The sequence below is a fragment of the Pygocentrus nattereri genome, chromosome 27, assembly GCF_015220715.1.
Source record: "Pygocentrus nattereri isolate fPygNat1 chromosome 27, fPygNat1.pri, whole genome shotgun sequence".
NCBI classification, from domain to species: Eukaryota; Metazoa; Chordata; class Actinopteri; order Characiformes; family Serrasalmidae; genus Pygocentrus; species Pygocentrus nattereri.
This window is the reverse complement of record NC_051237.1, coordinates 9,156,186-9,173,358: the sequence shown is the minus strand read 5'-3', so window position 1 is coordinate 9,173,358 and position 17,173 is coordinate 9,156,186. Positions and strand designations below refer to the sequence as shown.

The following is a 17,173-nucleotide window of genomic DNA, read 5'->3' as shown; positions in this document are numbered from 1 at the left end:
CATATACATTCATTGGATGGTTTTATATAGTACTGGCTATGTTTGTGTTGTAGACATCAAGACTTCTGGTTCCTATAACCACTGATAAGAAATCTTTATTGTTTCCCTACAATAAAATATGTCACATCAAACCACTCTGAATTACAGGTTACATCTCTTAAACCCTTGAAATTCCAGGCTTATTACATACTACGGCTTATCATTCAGTAACTACGAGGATTACAGAGTGATTTTTAGGTTACAAACGTTTGCCGAAATGACAGCTGGGATAGGCTCCAGCAACAACAGCATATTTAAAAGTATGTACATTGCTGAGTTACTTTAAATTGATTTTGTACCATACACTGCACCAGCCTGAAGAAATAATCGCAATGGATATTTCTTAGTATCCTGATCAGCTCAGTTTCCTGGGCAGTCTGCACTTCTGCTTCACTAATTTTGTCACTGATAACAAAATAATTAAAACGCTTTCTACATTGCCACTAGAGGGCATACAGTCCTTGTTATGTTACTTTGGGAATGCTTAAAATTGCATTATATTGTTATTACAACAAATAATCTGCTTTTCCTTTTGCTTTTATTGACAACACAAAGAACAACTCGCACGTCTTGCACGTCTTTAGGCCTAGAATAGCTCTGTGTTGCCACTAGAGGGTATAATACTCTTCAAAAGGAAAGCAATGCTGAAGAGCCACTTTCCTTGCCCTTACAATAGGATAAACCGAGAGGCACCTATTCACGCAGCAAGAGGATCAGAAACACACGACAGGAGGCATATAGTTGGTCTGTGAATGATAAACGTACTGATGAATCTTTAGGTTCCTGCAGCAGCAGCGCCTTTTTATTTCTTTTACTGATGAACAGTTGTGTTTGTGTCCTGCTCTGAGGCAGCTGTGGTGTGACCTTTCCCCTAGTTCGCTTGTGCGCATGTGCGGAGCAGGGAGCACGTCTTCATATAGATGTACAAATTACAGATCTCAGGAACACGAGGGTTCCGTTGGCGATGATTACCGCAAACAACGCGCGTTAAACATTCAATTTATGGAATAAATACCTCGATGCTCAAGCAAGAGAAGAGATAGCTTTGTTTTTCTCTATTCTGCGTTACTACATCTATGCAGAGGGGAGCGGGTGCAGACCCCTCCTCCCTCCCTCACTCAGCTGGTCGGTTGGCGGAGGCAATGTCAAACTGAACAAAAACATTTGGGGACGACTACCTCATCTTTGGACCTTTGCCGCCAAATCCTGAATATGGACTCTAGGAGCAGATAGTGGGACGTTGACTCGACAGGGGACCCTGGTTTCTATGGCTAAGCAGCAGCTCGTGTGCTCTGCGGAGTAGAGCGTCTCGCTCGCTGTGCTGTGGCTGATAGTTAAGGGGCTATGCTAGTATGCTAATCTCAGGTTAGCCCTCTGAGCGTTGGGGATAAACAGTGGACGTCTCGAGTCATTTCAGCTTCAACTTGGCTTTCTTTGGCTTTGAATTCAAAATGAAGATCGCCCACATTTTGTTGAAGAACACTTTTAACATACCGAAACAAGTGGACAGGTTTTCCAAGTTTTCTCCGTCGCCGCTTTCAATGAAGCAGTTTATAGATTTTGGTAAGTAACAGTTAATTTGGTTGCATAAGTTGGAAGAGAAAAGCAGCTAACCCAGCTACCCATTCATGCGGCTGTGCTCGCTTTTTTTTTCTTGCTGTGTTAGTTGAGCTGATCCTGAAACAGTTTTCCTGAGCGGTCTTGCAGATAACACAGTCGCAACTGGAATCTGTTGCTTTTGCCATTCAAGAGAAACGCGCTATAGACGTGTAAACACATTAAAATGCACCGAACAGGTGTTTACATCCCAACGGCACCTTTGTATGTAGTTAACTTAAGTATTGTTAACTGCACTGTTTATACATGGGTATAGTATATAGTATACCCATGTATACTACAGTATCCTCAAGTTCAGGTTCTCATCTGCTGTATGCTCTTTCTATTTTTTCTTTTTCATTTTGCACATTAAAATAGTTCAGCTTAGTCTCTTTTCTGTCAAGATTGTTACCCAAATTCGTTGTACTCTGGGAAATGGCAATAGAGGAGTTTAATTTAATCTAAGATCAAGAATCAAGTGCATCAGCTTGTAGAAAACATTCTCTTACAAATGAGCTGTCGCAATATTTCAATAAAAAAATCTGAAAAGCTATGTAATGCTATTATAGTGTATAATATAATGGCTGTAGTGCTGTTATTATAGTAATCTAAAATAGTTTGGTAGAATGCTGTTTTATATTATAGTAATTGTCTCAGTTCACTCTAAAAATCTTATAGAAATCCTGTAGAAATTCCTTTCTGTGAATTATTTATAAGCATGTTATAACTTGCCACTTTGTAGCAATAAGACCTTTGTAGGCTGAACCTGACATGTTGTCCATGTTTTTGTCTTAGAAGCAGTAGAAACGTAATGCACGTCGCCACCCTTAGCACATTGTTCCTTATGTTTGTCAGAGTGCTGCAGTGTGTGTACATCCTTGTAGCTTGCTGCATGTTTTCTCTTTCCTTCTTGCAGGTTCTGCCAATGCCTGTGAGAAGACCTCCTTTATGTTTCTCCGTCAGGAGCTTCCCGTCAGATTGGCCAACATCATGAAAGAGATAGACTTCCTCCCTGACAAGCTCATCAGCACCCCATCCGTGCAGCTGCTGCACAGCTGGTGAGAACTCATGCTTCTGTGCATCCAGAGCTGTGGCCCTTAGGTGCCCACGCTTCATTCTGAGTTGGAGACCTGGAAAATTATAGATATGATGAGTTCCAGACTCTCTAAGACAGTTCATTCATCATCATCTTAAATTCCCCTAATCCTAAAACATGTGGTGTGTGCGTAAGCTCCAGTGCCTTCAGCATCAAATAAAGTACTGTCAGTGATTTATGTGGTCAGGTAAGCGTGATTAAAAACTACTCCATCATTCACATAAAAATCAAATCATGCACTATTGCTTTGTAAACGATGGGGCTGAATTGAGTTGGAGATTGGCATCTCTGAAGTTTTGTCTTCCTTTGGTGCTGGGGATAGTTTGCATTCATTAAGCCTTTTGTGAACACAATAACTGTAATTTAAACTCATCCATAACAGCCAGCATCCCAGTACTCATTGCATATTTGTTGAAGCCACATAAAGAAAGCCTATGAACTATATATTATTGAAAATATATTATTGGATTCTGTGATTTTAAAATGCTATATATGGTGATATAGTATTTTATGGAAAGTAATATTCATAAAACACAGGCATTGCTTCAGTACACAGACAAATCTTCAATTGAGCTGCTGGTTGATGTATAACTTGAGGATATGAAATTTGTTATAATGTTCACTAGTTTGCATTTGTTTAGGGTGCATTTGAGGTCATTTAGATTTAAGCCAAATTCAAAACATATGACATCTCACATGTCACATCTTGTATGTCTTCACGTGTCCTGCTTGATTGGCTTGCTCGTGAAGTTTCTCATGAATCTCGCTCAGGCTTAATAGGCTCTGCTTATGTCTGCAGGACCTCAAGTGCACCACTGATGTAAGGTAAAATATGCTGCGTGAGGATTGTTTCCCTAAATGACTTGAATGAGTCGATCTGTACTCTCCCTTGAGCACCACAGAGCATGTATAATGTTTTAAAATATTTGATGACCAAATTGCATAATCTCTGCTAACCTCAGGTCAGTGGTTTGGTGAGGCTCTTTTTAGAAAGTTACAGCATGGTGGTCCAGTGTGAAACTTAATCGTCTAAAAATCATTTACATGAAACAAAGTACCCAGCTATTAGCAAATGTCAGCATTTTAGCTTTGATAGACTGGCTGTACATTGACCTGCATGCTGTCATTATTGTTTGGATACTTTTCTTGTTGTTCATGATTAAAAGAAGTGTTGGTTACACAATAGTAAACAGTTGTCAGACATGAAAAGACAACAAGAAGTGATTAATCATTCAGAGCATGAGAATCCTGACTGGCTATATTTCTGCATTTCTGTGTGAGGTTCATAACTGTGAGACAAGAGGTCATAGAACATATGTTTGCAGTCAGCGAAATGACAGGATGTTTTTTTATCATGTTGTTGCCATTAACCTTGGATTGGCTAAATTTACTGCTGTTTCCCTGCTGACCGTGCTTTTATTGACCGTGCTGTGTTTCTACAAATGTGGTTTTAGACTCTAGGGTTCATTTGACCTCATGCAGCCTCTGTTAATGATGTCTGTGGTGCTGAAACTTTGAACGTGGGTTCACTGTTAGGTGAGCACTGGGTTTACATCACATGAAGGGGAGATGCTAGAGATAAGTGCTTTTCTTCTGTGCCTTTTGCTTTGTTTTTAATGATATCAGTTGGGGTACAGATTATACTTTTGGCTAGCTCAGCAGAAGGACTGACTTCTGTATTCTTTCTTTGAAAATCTGTAAATTATGTTTTAACGTCATTGGGTAGTTTGTAGGGTCAAACAGTTCAGTGAAAACACCTCTTTCTGACCAGTACTGTGCTGGTGACTGAAATGCAGTTATTTCCATAAATTAAACTCTTTTTTTTTTTTTATCAAGAAGACCACTAGGTGCTTCAGCTCTGAATGTACAGTGGCAGACTGCCAGTTCATGAGCTCTGCATTATTAGGTTAAAGCTATACTATATAAGATTTGGGGGATTTGGAGACCTCTCTGATGCTTTGGACCCACATGAGCAAATGTGACTATTACAACCATATTGAAAGAATATTCAAAGAGAACTCAGTCAAATCTTGGTTTTCCAAGGGTTTAAGTGTTGAAAATGCTCACAGGAGCTCACGCACACCATATTTTAGCACTTTTTCCCTCCTGGCTCAATAATGCTACTTTTTAGTTTTAAGAATAATTTAACATAGTGCAAGTTTAATTTCCCTACTTACGACTTATTAAGCCAGTGTTGAATAATGTAGGATATAATAAGCTTCCAACTCTTGCAATTTGGAAATTGCACTCCTTTAAATTGCGATTTAATATAACTAGTCATTTTTCAGCCCTAACAGTGTGTGTAAAGTGTAAATACCAGGAGTTTCATCATGTGTATCACTCTAGCAACTCTGCTCTAGAACTTCTTTCTGAGCCTTCATTGAGAGCTCTGGGACATAGGGAACACTTTTCCATTCACAAACCAGCATACCAACTGACAGCCTGGCCTTCACCACCTTTTTGAAATGGAGCTGTCTAAAAAGTCTTACCAAAAAGCTGTGGGATAGTCCCATGGTCAGCTATTTTTGTTCATTTGCTGCAGTCTGAGGTGTGCTGGCCATGGTATGTAGAATTATTGTTGATGTATCCTTTTGGTTTATTGATGTAGGCTGTTACTTACATTCTAGAGCAAGGTTCAAAAAGCAGAGGGCATGAGATATAGGCTATTTGTGCACTTGACTTCACTGCCATTATTAAAGGCAATAAATCACAACACATGATATGAAGTTGTAACAAATGGACCAAAGTTGGGAGAAAATTACAGAGTCATGAAGGCCTTTGAATCCAGACCAGCTCTGAGATTTAATCGCTCATATGTACACTACATGCTTGTGGTTTGGATGACTTGATCTCACTGGAAAGTCAGTCAGTTTAAAAATGGACTTTCTTTGCCCAGTTCTGAAACAGCAATATTCAAAAGAGAATGGACAGAATGATTTATAAAGGAAAAACATGAGCTGTTTGTCATGAATGTTTCTCTCTGCTGGCTTCATTTAGGTTGGCTCAGCTTTTTCAAACAATAAAAATGAATGCTACCAAAATAGCATTCCAGTCATGCACCCTTCAGAATAAAAGCCCTGGCCTAACAGTTATGCATACTGCCTTGTTTCTCCTTATGTTATGTTACATCAAAGCTCATTACCATACTGATTGCTAAAGGTTGTGTGGCAGTATCTTGATTTTCAAGGTTGTGTATGCTTTCCAGGTTACAGAATGGTCCTGTTGGCGATTGGAAATGTTTTTCTTTGTAGCAATTATTGCATATTGAAATCTATGATTGTTTGGTTTCAACTCTCAGGGGCCACTGCAGTAATTTACAGTACTATGCAAAATCAAAGACCACCTTTCATTTATTTAATTTCCAGTTATAATGGCCAGTACATACAGCGTCAGGGAAAAACAACAGAAACATTGCATTGATTTGCAGGTTTGTCTTGGTTTTGTGCATTTCTTTTTCTCAGCAATGGCATCTCCTCAGGATGTATCCTGAAAATGAAGAATTTGTACTTAATAGCCAATGAAATTAAATAAATGAAGGATGTTCTCTGACTTTTGCACTTTTGGTACTGTAGCTTATTGACATTTCTTGGTAGTAGTAAATTAAGATAACTGAATTATATGCATTATATGTTAAAGATGTTTTTCAATTCCGTCCGAGATCCTTTCATGACGACATACACTATATTTCCAAAAGTATTCACTCACACATCCAAGTAATTGAAATCAGGTGTTCCAATCACTTCCGTGGCCACAGGTGTATAAAACCAAGCAACTAGCCATGCAGACTGTTTCTACAAACATTTGTGAAAGAATGGGTCGCTCTCAGGAGCTCAGTGAATTCCAGTGTGGTACCATGATAGGATGCCACCTGGGCAAATTGCACAGTCCAGTCGTGAAATTTACCCACTACTAAATGTTCCACAGTCAACTGTCGGTGGTATTATAACAAAGTGGAAGCAATTGGACAGCAACTCAGCCACGAAGTGGTAGGCCATGTAAAATGACAGAGGATGAGGAGGTGCATAGAGAACAGAGGTCACTAACTTTCTGCAGAGTCAATCACCACAGACCTCCAAACTTCATATGGCCTTCAGATTAGCTCAAGAACAATGTAAAGAGCTTCATGGAATGGGTTTCCATGGCTGAGCAACTGCATCCAAGCCTTACATCATCAAGCACAATGCAAAGCGTCAAATGCAGTGGTGTAAAGCACCGCCACTGAACTCTAGAGCAGTGGAGACGTGTTCTCTGGAGTAATGAATCACACTTCTCCATCTGGAAATCCAATGAATGACTCTGGGTTTGAATTAGAGTTAGAGTGAATTAGGTCCAACATCGGTGTCTGACCTTACAAATGTGCTTCTGGAAGAATGGTCAAAAATTCCCATAATCGCACTCCTAACTCTTGTGGAAAGCCTTCCCAGAAGAGTTGAAGCTGTTATAGCTGCAAAGGGTGGGCAGACATCATATTAAACCCTATGGATTAAGAATGGGATCTCACTCAATTTCAAGGCAGACAAGCAAATACTTTTAGAAATATAGTATATTTAGGTGTTTATGTTCAAGTGTGCACAGAGCCTGGATTTTCCAGCTTTTGCTGGACTTTCATTGACAATAGGGCCAGACATTTTATGAGACTATGAAAGGAAAGAATTAGTTATCATGTAGCTGACAAAGAATAATATTTTCAGACATTGAAACAGTAGTGTTGTACTTTGACCAGAGTTCAGTCAAAGCTTCTCGTATCGCATTTCTTGTGCCTGTTTTGTGTTTGCAGAGCGTGTTTCATGCAGGAAGTGCACATGACTGAAATTTAGCCTAATAATAATAAAACAGAGATAGGTATTTACTCCCAGCCAGACAGCAGAGTGAATAGGTTCAGTTTGTTTTTAGCCACTTAAGTGTAATCAGTTAACAACAAAAGTATGTTTTCTTATTAAAGCACAGTGTCTATTCAGTGTTTCAAATTATACCTTTGCATTTCACAACTCAAGTTTCTTTTACGTCGTATAATTTGAAGATTAAGTTTCATTACATTCTCAACAGTCTTTCTTTTTGAACCAGGTATGCACAGAGTCTGATGGAGATTGTGGACTTTCTGGAAAAAGATCCTGATGATAAAAAGGTTTTGAACATGTGAGTTTTCAAAGTTTTCAAGGTTTAAATTTAGTATTCTAAAGAATGTTTACAGGGAAAATGACAACATTGCTCTAACAGATTACATGTATTGTCAGGTTCACAGAGACTCTGATTAATGTGAGGAACAGGCACAATAATGTGGTACCCACAATGGCTCAGGGGGTGGTGGAGTACAAGGAGACCTTTGGCGTGGATCCAGTAACGAACCAGAACGTGCAGTACTTCCTGGACCGGTTCTACACAAGCCGCATCTCAACCCGCATGCTCATCAACCAGCATAGTGAGACGTTCTGACAAGCTTGAACACTGTACTGTTCTGCTGTTTTGTGATAAATGTTTCATGCCTAATTTTCCAAGCATGGTAGTTCTACCCCACTGTGAGCTTAATGATCATTTTAATGGCTGTTTACAAACAATACAAATGCACATGAATAATTTAGAGCTTCTATAATTGTACAATTTATGTTCTGTTCACAGTTAGTTTTGCATTCAGAGCTGTGTTTGCGCATTTTATCAGACATGCTTCGCACTATTATCATTTTTGTGTATTTATTTATTTAGTTCACTGGTTTAAATAGAATGCCAATATTTGCAGCCTTGTCAAGGACATATATTCATGAAAACCCTATCTGTGTTTACCTTTAGCACTGATCTTCAGTGGCAGCACTAACCCAGTCCACCCAAAACATATTGGCAGTATCGACCCAAACTGTGATGCAGTCGAGGTGGTAAGAGGTAATAGCCTATAAAGTTGTCTAATTTACAAGGTAAACATAATGTGTATTTTAAGAGATGTGCTGATGTAAAATCATAAATCCATCCAATCAGGAGTGACCAAATGTGATTCTTAGTTTAAAGGGTCCACTTTGTGCAAAAATTTTTCTCACTTTTTAAAATAAAAGTTTGATGTAGTATAAACATATCAGAACTGTTTTTATGTTTCAAAACATGTTGCTTACGCTATCTATACCGATGCAGTCCAAAATGGGAATGTAAACACAGCCCCTTTTTTTAAATCACTGTTTTTGTAATGTCATTGAAACTGATACATTTACATAAATGTGCCTATTCAGCCACACTAGCTGCATCCACTCTTGTCTGATGCAGCTAACCAACAGAGGCGCACCACAGGCAGGGCTAGTGGACACGCTTGATTGTGGATTGCTGTGCTAAAGTCTAAATTCAGGCTAAAAGTTATTCTTGTCCCCAAGAGACTGGTTGTTTCTTCCAAATATTTCTCTCTAACCTTTGCATCCTTCAGTAACAAGCTGGACTAACATTAACTCAGACTGTAATTAACTACACAGCAGAAGGTGAGGGATTATTGAAAGACCTCTAGCTCAGCTATTCAAATCAGCGAGTTTTGCACTGTATGTACATTTGCTTTATCTGGCTTATTTGTGGCATGCCGATGAAACAAATGACTTAGGAAGAATTCCATGTAGTATATCACTCACTACCCTTGCCTTCCCACAAAATACTGCCATTACAGATTTTGCAGTGAGCGTTTTTATCGCTGCCTGCAATCTCACACCGATGATGTGTTGCTTGCTTTAGTTAAGTTCCATATACTGGGGTGCATGTCATTTAGCAGCAAGCATGCACATCAGAAATTGCTTCATGGTATTGACATTCCCTATTGCTATTACTGTTTCTGTAATGAACTGCCAGTAGTGTCATCAGTACCAATATGGTATTTAAAAAAAAAAAAAAAAAAAAAAAAAAAAATATATATATATATATATATATATATATATATATATATATATATATATATATATAATACAGTTTGACTGATTTTAGTGCATAAACACACATAAGCCATAAGTGGAGAGAAAAATAAAGTACAAAAACATAAACGACGTGAGCCCTTTTAATCACTAAAGCTTCTCTTTCCATACAGATGCTTATGAGAGTTCCAAGATGCTGTGTGATCAGTATTACCTGACCTCGCCAGAAGTGGAGATCAAACAAGTGAACTGTGAGTGAGACCTTTCTCTATGTCTAATCTTACTGTTTAGCCTGTATTTGAATGTACTGTGCATGTTGAGTTCTGACATGTCAGCCTGGAGTCAGTAACCTATTTTCCACTAAAGGTCCAAACTGTTTTGAGCATGGAGGGTAAATGTTGCAGTGGTATTTCCACAGTTAAACAACGCTTAAAAAACAGGCTCAGCACAGTTTTCTCAACACAGTTAATGTTAACTAACCATGTTCACAGTGGGAATCAGATGTGTGTTGTGTGTTTGAGTATTAGCTTGATAGCCACTCTTTTGAATAGTTTTCTTCAGTATTTCCTGGCTCTGATTTAGCAGCTCAGTAGGTGGAAAAAGAAACCAAAACCATTCTCACGAGTCAGCACCAGTGCATAATGGCTCAGTATGACCCTAAGAACCTTTTGGCTCTCCAGTGGAAGAGAGGCTATTGATACCTTATTTACCTAGTGATTCTTTATTGCTGAGAAGTTAAATTTGTTAGGCTTTCTTTCTGAAAAGTTTGACATAGCTTCTTAATGAGGTGCTGCTATATTTGAGGGGAGTTCCATTTTAGCCTGCTTCTTGTTTACTGTGCAAAACATTTGCATTACTTTATCACTTCACATTAGCACTGAAACATCGTTGTCATGACATTGAGTGAGAGCAGGGTGATTTGGCAAAAATATCATGATCATTCAAGAAATTTCCACGATACACAATATGTCACAATGTTTATTTTTTTCTGGCAATTGATCATTTGGAACAGACAAAGTAGTACCACATTTAAAAATACTATCAACAACTATGAACTATGAAAAATTTCACATACTGTGCCGCACTTAATCAAACTAAACAGTCCTAATTATGCTTCCCAACATGTAGTATTTTTTACGACTGGCAATATCCCCAGTATGCTCAGAGACGCATAATGTGACATATTGTGATGTAATTTCCACAATAACAATAAATATTGTCATATTGCCCAGCCCTGCTTTGAGACTGGGGAGGCAAAGCTTTTAGTATCTCATTTTTTGTAGTGCTATGTTATTTGCTACCATGCAACCTGATAAAGCGATAACCTTTGGACCAAGTGTTTGTAGAGTTGAAATGAATCAAATAGCTTTCTTCATATACAGTGACACAGTGCTGTGAGCCTTGATACAGTCTCTATTTTTGTCTCAGTCATGCAAATAACATTACTAGCCTGTTAGAGAAAAAGGCAGAATGACATTCAGCTGGTCAGCTAGTTTTCTAATAGGTAACAAATTAAGACTTTGTACATAACATACAGTGACATGCAGAGCTGCAGTAACTTGTTGTTGGTGCACAGCAGCTTGCATAATGATTGCAAGTACATATCAGCAAGCACACCTATACTGTGCATACCCAGGTTTTTAATTTCTCTGTCTCATGTTTTCTATTGTGTTGCAGCTGTGGAACCCAATGAACCTATTAATATTGTGTATGTGCCTTCTCATCTTTATCACATGCTCTTTGAGCTCTTTAAGGTACCATATGTTTACTCAAATACACATCATCATAACTGTACTTACATAAATGCAGACATTCAAAGAGTGTATGTAATGATACAGAGTATACCATTTGCATATTTAATGCCATTTGCTTTAAATGCATCACATCTGCTTACCAGAATGCGATGAGAGCGACTGTAGAAACCCATGAGAACAGCACTCATCTTCCACCAATCAAAGTACGAGTTTCATTGGGAAGTGAAGACCTGACCATAAGGGTAAGCTTCATCATGACTGTCCCTCATTGTTTTGTTTTTCTAATACAAGCATTCTTTGAAGCAGTCCTGATTGTTTTATTGTAATTATTATTATTATAGATGTCAGACAGAGGAGGTGGTGTCCCGTTGAGGAAAATTGAACGTCTGTTTAGTTATATGTATTCCACAGCACCAAGTCCAGTGAATGACAATGCTCGTAATGCTCCCCTGGTAAGTTCCCTGTTTGTTTCATATGAAATATGATCGAATATGTCATTGGACTGTAACCCAATTAGATTCTCTAGTTGTAAAGGTTGCTGGATTAATGTTAGATGTATGAGGTGTCTGTACATGCGATTTACTGATTTTCTAAGTGGGGCTTTAGTGTAAACTCTGTGGTAAAACAAGTTGGCAGGGTTGTAAATTAGTGGAATTACAAAACTCTGTTAGTCTTTTACACAAAATTAAACAGTAACGTCTGCCTTTCTGCAGGCTGGCTTTGGTTACGGGCTTCCCATTTCTCGCCTTTATGCCAAGTACTTTCAAGGGGACCTCCAGCTCTATTCCATGGAGGGATATGGAACATCAGCTGTCATTTATTTGAAGGTACACTGTTACATACACTAATTGGCCTAACTAATATTTAATCTGTTTTCTCGAAAACATTGTCTTATTAACTACGGCAAGAACTTGAAGTCGCCTGATAAATGACTACTTTAACACTAAAACTACCTTCTCCTGTCCCATGTTTTATCCTGTTAAGCAGTGTATGCAAGTGTGGAAAATAATTTTGTTTATAAAGTTCATAATGTAAAACTGTAGCTTGAGACTCTCGTGGTCAAGTAGCAGCCATGCTCATGTTAAATCTTGCAGCTAGTAGCTGAAAAAGAAATGTTCTGAACAGATTAGAACAGTGTAGAGATGGCTCAGTACCACTTTTTCTGTTTGGTACTAAGACTCAAACCTTGAGTACTGGCCAATCCTGTTGCCGATTTGATGTTTTTGTGTGTTTATTTTTTGAGTACTGTGGAGGTAGATTAGTGCAAACACTTTGGGGGGCTGTAAGACATGCAGTATCTGTGTTTTTTACATATGTAGTCATAGTGTGTCTCTCTTAGAGTGACAGATATTTTCTGCCTTGATATTTACTGGCTCTGCTACTCCACTGATGTTATCACCTGGCCTTCTTTGCTTTGTTTTGTGGTGCAAGCAATTCTGTGCTTTTTAAGGCAACCTTTGTGACTATATCATATCATAAACTTATGTCTGTTTTCTTTGCTTCCTTCTTTCTCTCCTTTTCTTCTCCTTTCACATGGCTTCCAGGCCTTATCCACTGAATCTGTGGAGAGACTGCCAGTTTTCAACAGGTCAGCTTTGAGGCATTACCAAACGAGCACAGAGGCAGACGACTGGTGCATCCCAAGCAGTGAACCCAAGAAACTGGGAAAGTATGATTATAACATGCAAGAGGAGAGAACTGAGGGGAAGCTGAACTGATGGGATAAACCAGGATGATGTATTTCCTCATTGGAACCATTGCATTTACTGCTGTTCATGCATTTTCACCTAATCCCAATTTGCTGGCTTCCTGATACAGTGTGAAAAAGGGCATTTGTAATTTCAGTGTGTCAAACACTGCTTTGTCACATTCTTTGCAAAATTGTAGTAAGCTCATTACTGTCTTTGTGAGAATCAGCTACATTAGTTCAGTGTTCTGAACAAAATGAAATCTTACCAGCAGAGGTTTTCTTCCCATATGTGAATGTGTTCATATGTCATTAGTCAAAAGAATGACAAATCAGCTATAGCATTTGAATTGCCAACTCAATTTAAGTGCTCCTTATTTGGGGGAGGGCAAACTTTGTATATATGTCTTTAAAAACACCCAGTGTGCAAGCTAAACTAAAATAATAAACAACCGAAGTTATGCCAAGTAGTAAACAATAGATGTAATGCAACATACTGCATTACAGACTGTAAGGAGTAATGACTGTGCATGCCACTCATTGAAAATACTTTAGGAATAGCAGTGCGCATACTTTTATAATGTATTGTATGGTTCCTTTATCGAGAATTTGAACGTAGTACGTAGTTTTAAAATGTACTGTTCAGCACTCCATCTTGCCATGTTTTTAGAAACTGTAAATGTGGGCAACTCAACCTGTTTATGTACAGTGTCAGTGTCATTCAAGAAGGCTGTATGACTGTGTACACGATCTACAAACAGAACAACAAGCCAGAGTAACACCTAGTGAGACTGATGTTGAACTGCTTGATTGACGCATGAATATGCGTTTGTTTTGAGCAGCAGACTGACAAAAGAGCTACCTTGCTAGCGTCTGTCTGCTTGGTATAACCAAGTCACGATGTAAACAAATCAGCAGTGTTAAATATGTGACCAGTTTTGCTTAAATATGTCAGCATAAATGAAACAGTTGTTTTTTAGAAAGAACATTAATGTAAACAGTTTTTGTCATTGTTTGCACCAGAAATGTCCAAGAACAACAGGGCACAACAGTTTGGACACAACAGTGTGATTGTGTCAAAATTTGAATGACAAAAAAGATCACAAAATCCTGTAAACATACCATTCAGAGTGTTCTATGAACAGTTATTGAATGACGGCTGCAATATCATCTTTTATTACCAGCACTTCACCAACAATATAAGCCTGTAATTTGACTTTTACACTTATTTACCAGGAATTAACAATGACAAAAGGACAAAATTGTTTTTGATTTTTAACTTTAAAAGATTTTTTTTTTACTTGTGAATTTTAAAGCGATAACACTGAAGTGCCAACGTTGTATTGTTTAGACATGCATTTTAAGGGTAAATAACATTTGTTGTTTAAATTGCATGATCTCAGGATAAAGAAGGTATGCCATATTTTTCTTTCTTTGAATCCCAAGTGTGCTGTGCATGTTTATCCTAAAACACTTGGGAGGTTTTCCAGAGAATGATGTTGAAAGGACTGTGACACTAGTAATTTCAATGGATCTTCTGTGGCTGCTGTTACATGCAGCATTCATCAAATGCTGCTACCAGTTTCTAATGAGAGTGGGAAGCAGCCTCCCTTTGCCTTGTATCCATGTGCCACTGCCAAGCTAACGTGCTCTTGCTGAAGTCCTGTTGTATTTGTTTTTGCACAGAAATCAAAGAGTACTTTCAATTAATGTTGAATTGATCTTGCACACTACACCGTGTGATAACCTGGGACTATTAGTTGTAGTGATCAACCACTCATACCTCACTAGCTCTATTTTGTAGTCATGAGAACATGACACCTGGCTGCACAAGGCAGGAACCGTGGCTTGTGCTCTCAGAGCACGTAGACTAGAGGATAACTTCCTGTTTTGTGCACCATTCAACCTCATTATGCACAAGCAGTGCTTTCTGACTTCTTTGAAGTGAGCGAGCCTGTTTCCACTGCAAGTGATTGTGTCTCTATTAAAGTGTATGAATGAAGTGAACTTTTTGTGCTGCCTTTTTATGTGACAACAGCAGATTTAAGAATATCAATGGTAAGTAGTAACGTACAGTCTCATGCGAAAGTCAGGGACCAGCATTCATTTGTCTAGTTTCCAGTCAGAATAACCATTAAATACAAGTCATACTTTTTTGCAGCACCAGGAAACAAGCAGAAAACATATTTCACAGAAAATGTTACAGAAGACCGTGACCCTGAGGGAGAAAATGGATGGATGGATGGATGGATGTTACAGAAGATTACAGAAGAACTAAATATAATAACAAATGCTTTAGTGTTTAGTGAGCACATACTGCCTTTATTACTTTAGTTTTTCAAAGAAATCTGCAAGGATATTTTTCCACACCTTCAAAGTTCAGTCTTAGAAATGGGTTGCATAAACCTTACTTCGCATCTCAGATGTCCAGTTTCAGTGTTTTATTTTTTTTCCTTCTCTGAGTAAGGTCTTCAAGACAGCTACACATCCTTTCAGACCCATGGCGCTGAATTGTTGTCTCACAGCGGAAGGATGGACAGAAAGAACTGTGGATGTTTTCAGATCTGAAGCAAAAGTGGAGCTTAATTTTCTCCTCTCCCGAAGAAGAAGAAAGCTTTACTGTTTAACTGATGGTGACAGTTTTGGTGGTGTACCAGGTCTTGAATGTTTGTTCTGAGTCCTATTTTCTCTATATCTTCTAATATATACATTTTATTTGGAAACTCCTGCTTTTCAAATATTTTCATTTGACTTTCCTTTTCCTTATCTGACATCTAATCCTTTAAGAAATATCTCCTCTAGTCATTTTAGATGCACATGAGGAAGGAATTTGGCAGCTGGCAAGGCAAGCCTGAGATTCGGTAGTTGCTTGTGGAAATATTATTGTCTCTTTAAAGGGGCACATCATGTCAGTGAGAGATGTGGGAACAGCTTTTGTTAGGAGGACACAGCTGTAACTCGATTTTAATATTGAAAAGATGGAAGCATTAAATTCGCTGTAGAGGGAACAAATTAAATACTAATAAATTTGATATCAATCGGTGTTGGAGGCTTCAGTTTAATGAACTGATTCTTAATTTGTAAGACGAGATGCTAAGACGGAACTTCCTGCATTTCTTTGAAAAACTGAAAGTATCCTTAAAAAAATCCTTATTGTTTGTCCCTTTTGAAAAATCTATATAAAATATATATATTTAAAAAATATAAAATATACCTATATACATTTCTTTTCAGTTATGTGTCATACCTAAAATGTATTGAGTGACATGACCAAGAGAAAATGCTTCTCAGAACAAAACCTTCAAGCAGTAAGTACACATAGCAGACCAATGAAGACTTTTTGCTGCGTCAGCCTTCCACACATCCTTTTCTCCTATGCTTGTTTTCAAAAAGAGAGCGTGTTCTTCCTGGCATTGAGCCAGTATGTATTCCTGGAGTTCAGCCATGTTTGGTACACACTGTTCTGCCTTTTCTTCAGCTCCCCTGCCCCTATCCTCATAAGCTCTTGTCATGACAGAGCGACCAGTCTCTGACACCAAAGCCTCCTTTAGAAAAGACAGTTCTATTTCTGGAGCTGACCTTTCACTTACTAACATAATGTTCCCCTTTTCAAAGCCGCCGCTACAATGACCAGACTCGTCCACACATCTCCATAAGAACTAGATTGCAACATGCAAGCTGTAATTTAGATTTCATGTTTTACTGAACCAGCAATTTGTACCTCTGTGCCCTGTAACCAAAGTGATGTGTTAAATTGACTTGATTTAAATGAGGACATCATTCTGTGAACATTTTGTGAAATGAGTGCATAGCTTTCTCCAGTCGGGATTTCGTTTTTAATGGGCGGTCATTAATTCCAGGTGACATTGTATGGGTGAGGGGATAACAGTCACTGCCCCAAGTTCACATACAACATCCATTCCCCCTTAGCACTTTGACCTGTGTGCAGTGGGAGTCAGCACTGGGTCATATGAACAAGAAGATGGTCACAGTTTAAATGTACTATATAAGTACCTTGTAGAGTCCTTGAGGTCAGGCTGAGGTGACCGCCTAATGTGTGACTACACCAACTTCTTGATGAATGTCCAGCTGACAAATCCATTTACTTGGAGCCTTACTGACCTCTACAGTC

The 17,173-nt window shown here is 38.5% G+C and overlaps 1 protein-coding gene across 1 annotated transcript; it reads left to right on the top strand.

Moving 5' to 3' along the window:
- The first annotated feature begins 936 nt into the window (after positions 1–936).
- On the top strand, positions 937–15,048 carry pdk4 (pyruvate dehydrogenase kinase, isozyme 4). The gene is made up of 11 exons (XM_017695027.2): positions 937–1,602; positions 2,552–2,693; positions 7,796–7,867; positions 7,966–8,150; positions 8,516–8,605; positions 9,774–9,851; positions 11,278–11,354; positions 11,498–11,596; positions 11,696–11,806; positions 12,068–12,181; positions 12,899–15,048. Exons 1-11 carry the CDS (start codon positions 1,491–1,493, stop codon positions 13,070–13,072), a joined length of 1,254 nt encoding a protein of 417 aa, XP_017550516.1. The 5' UTR covers positions 937–1,490; the 3' UTR covers positions 13,073–15,048.
- Positions 15,049–17,173: the final 2,125 nt, after the last annotated feature.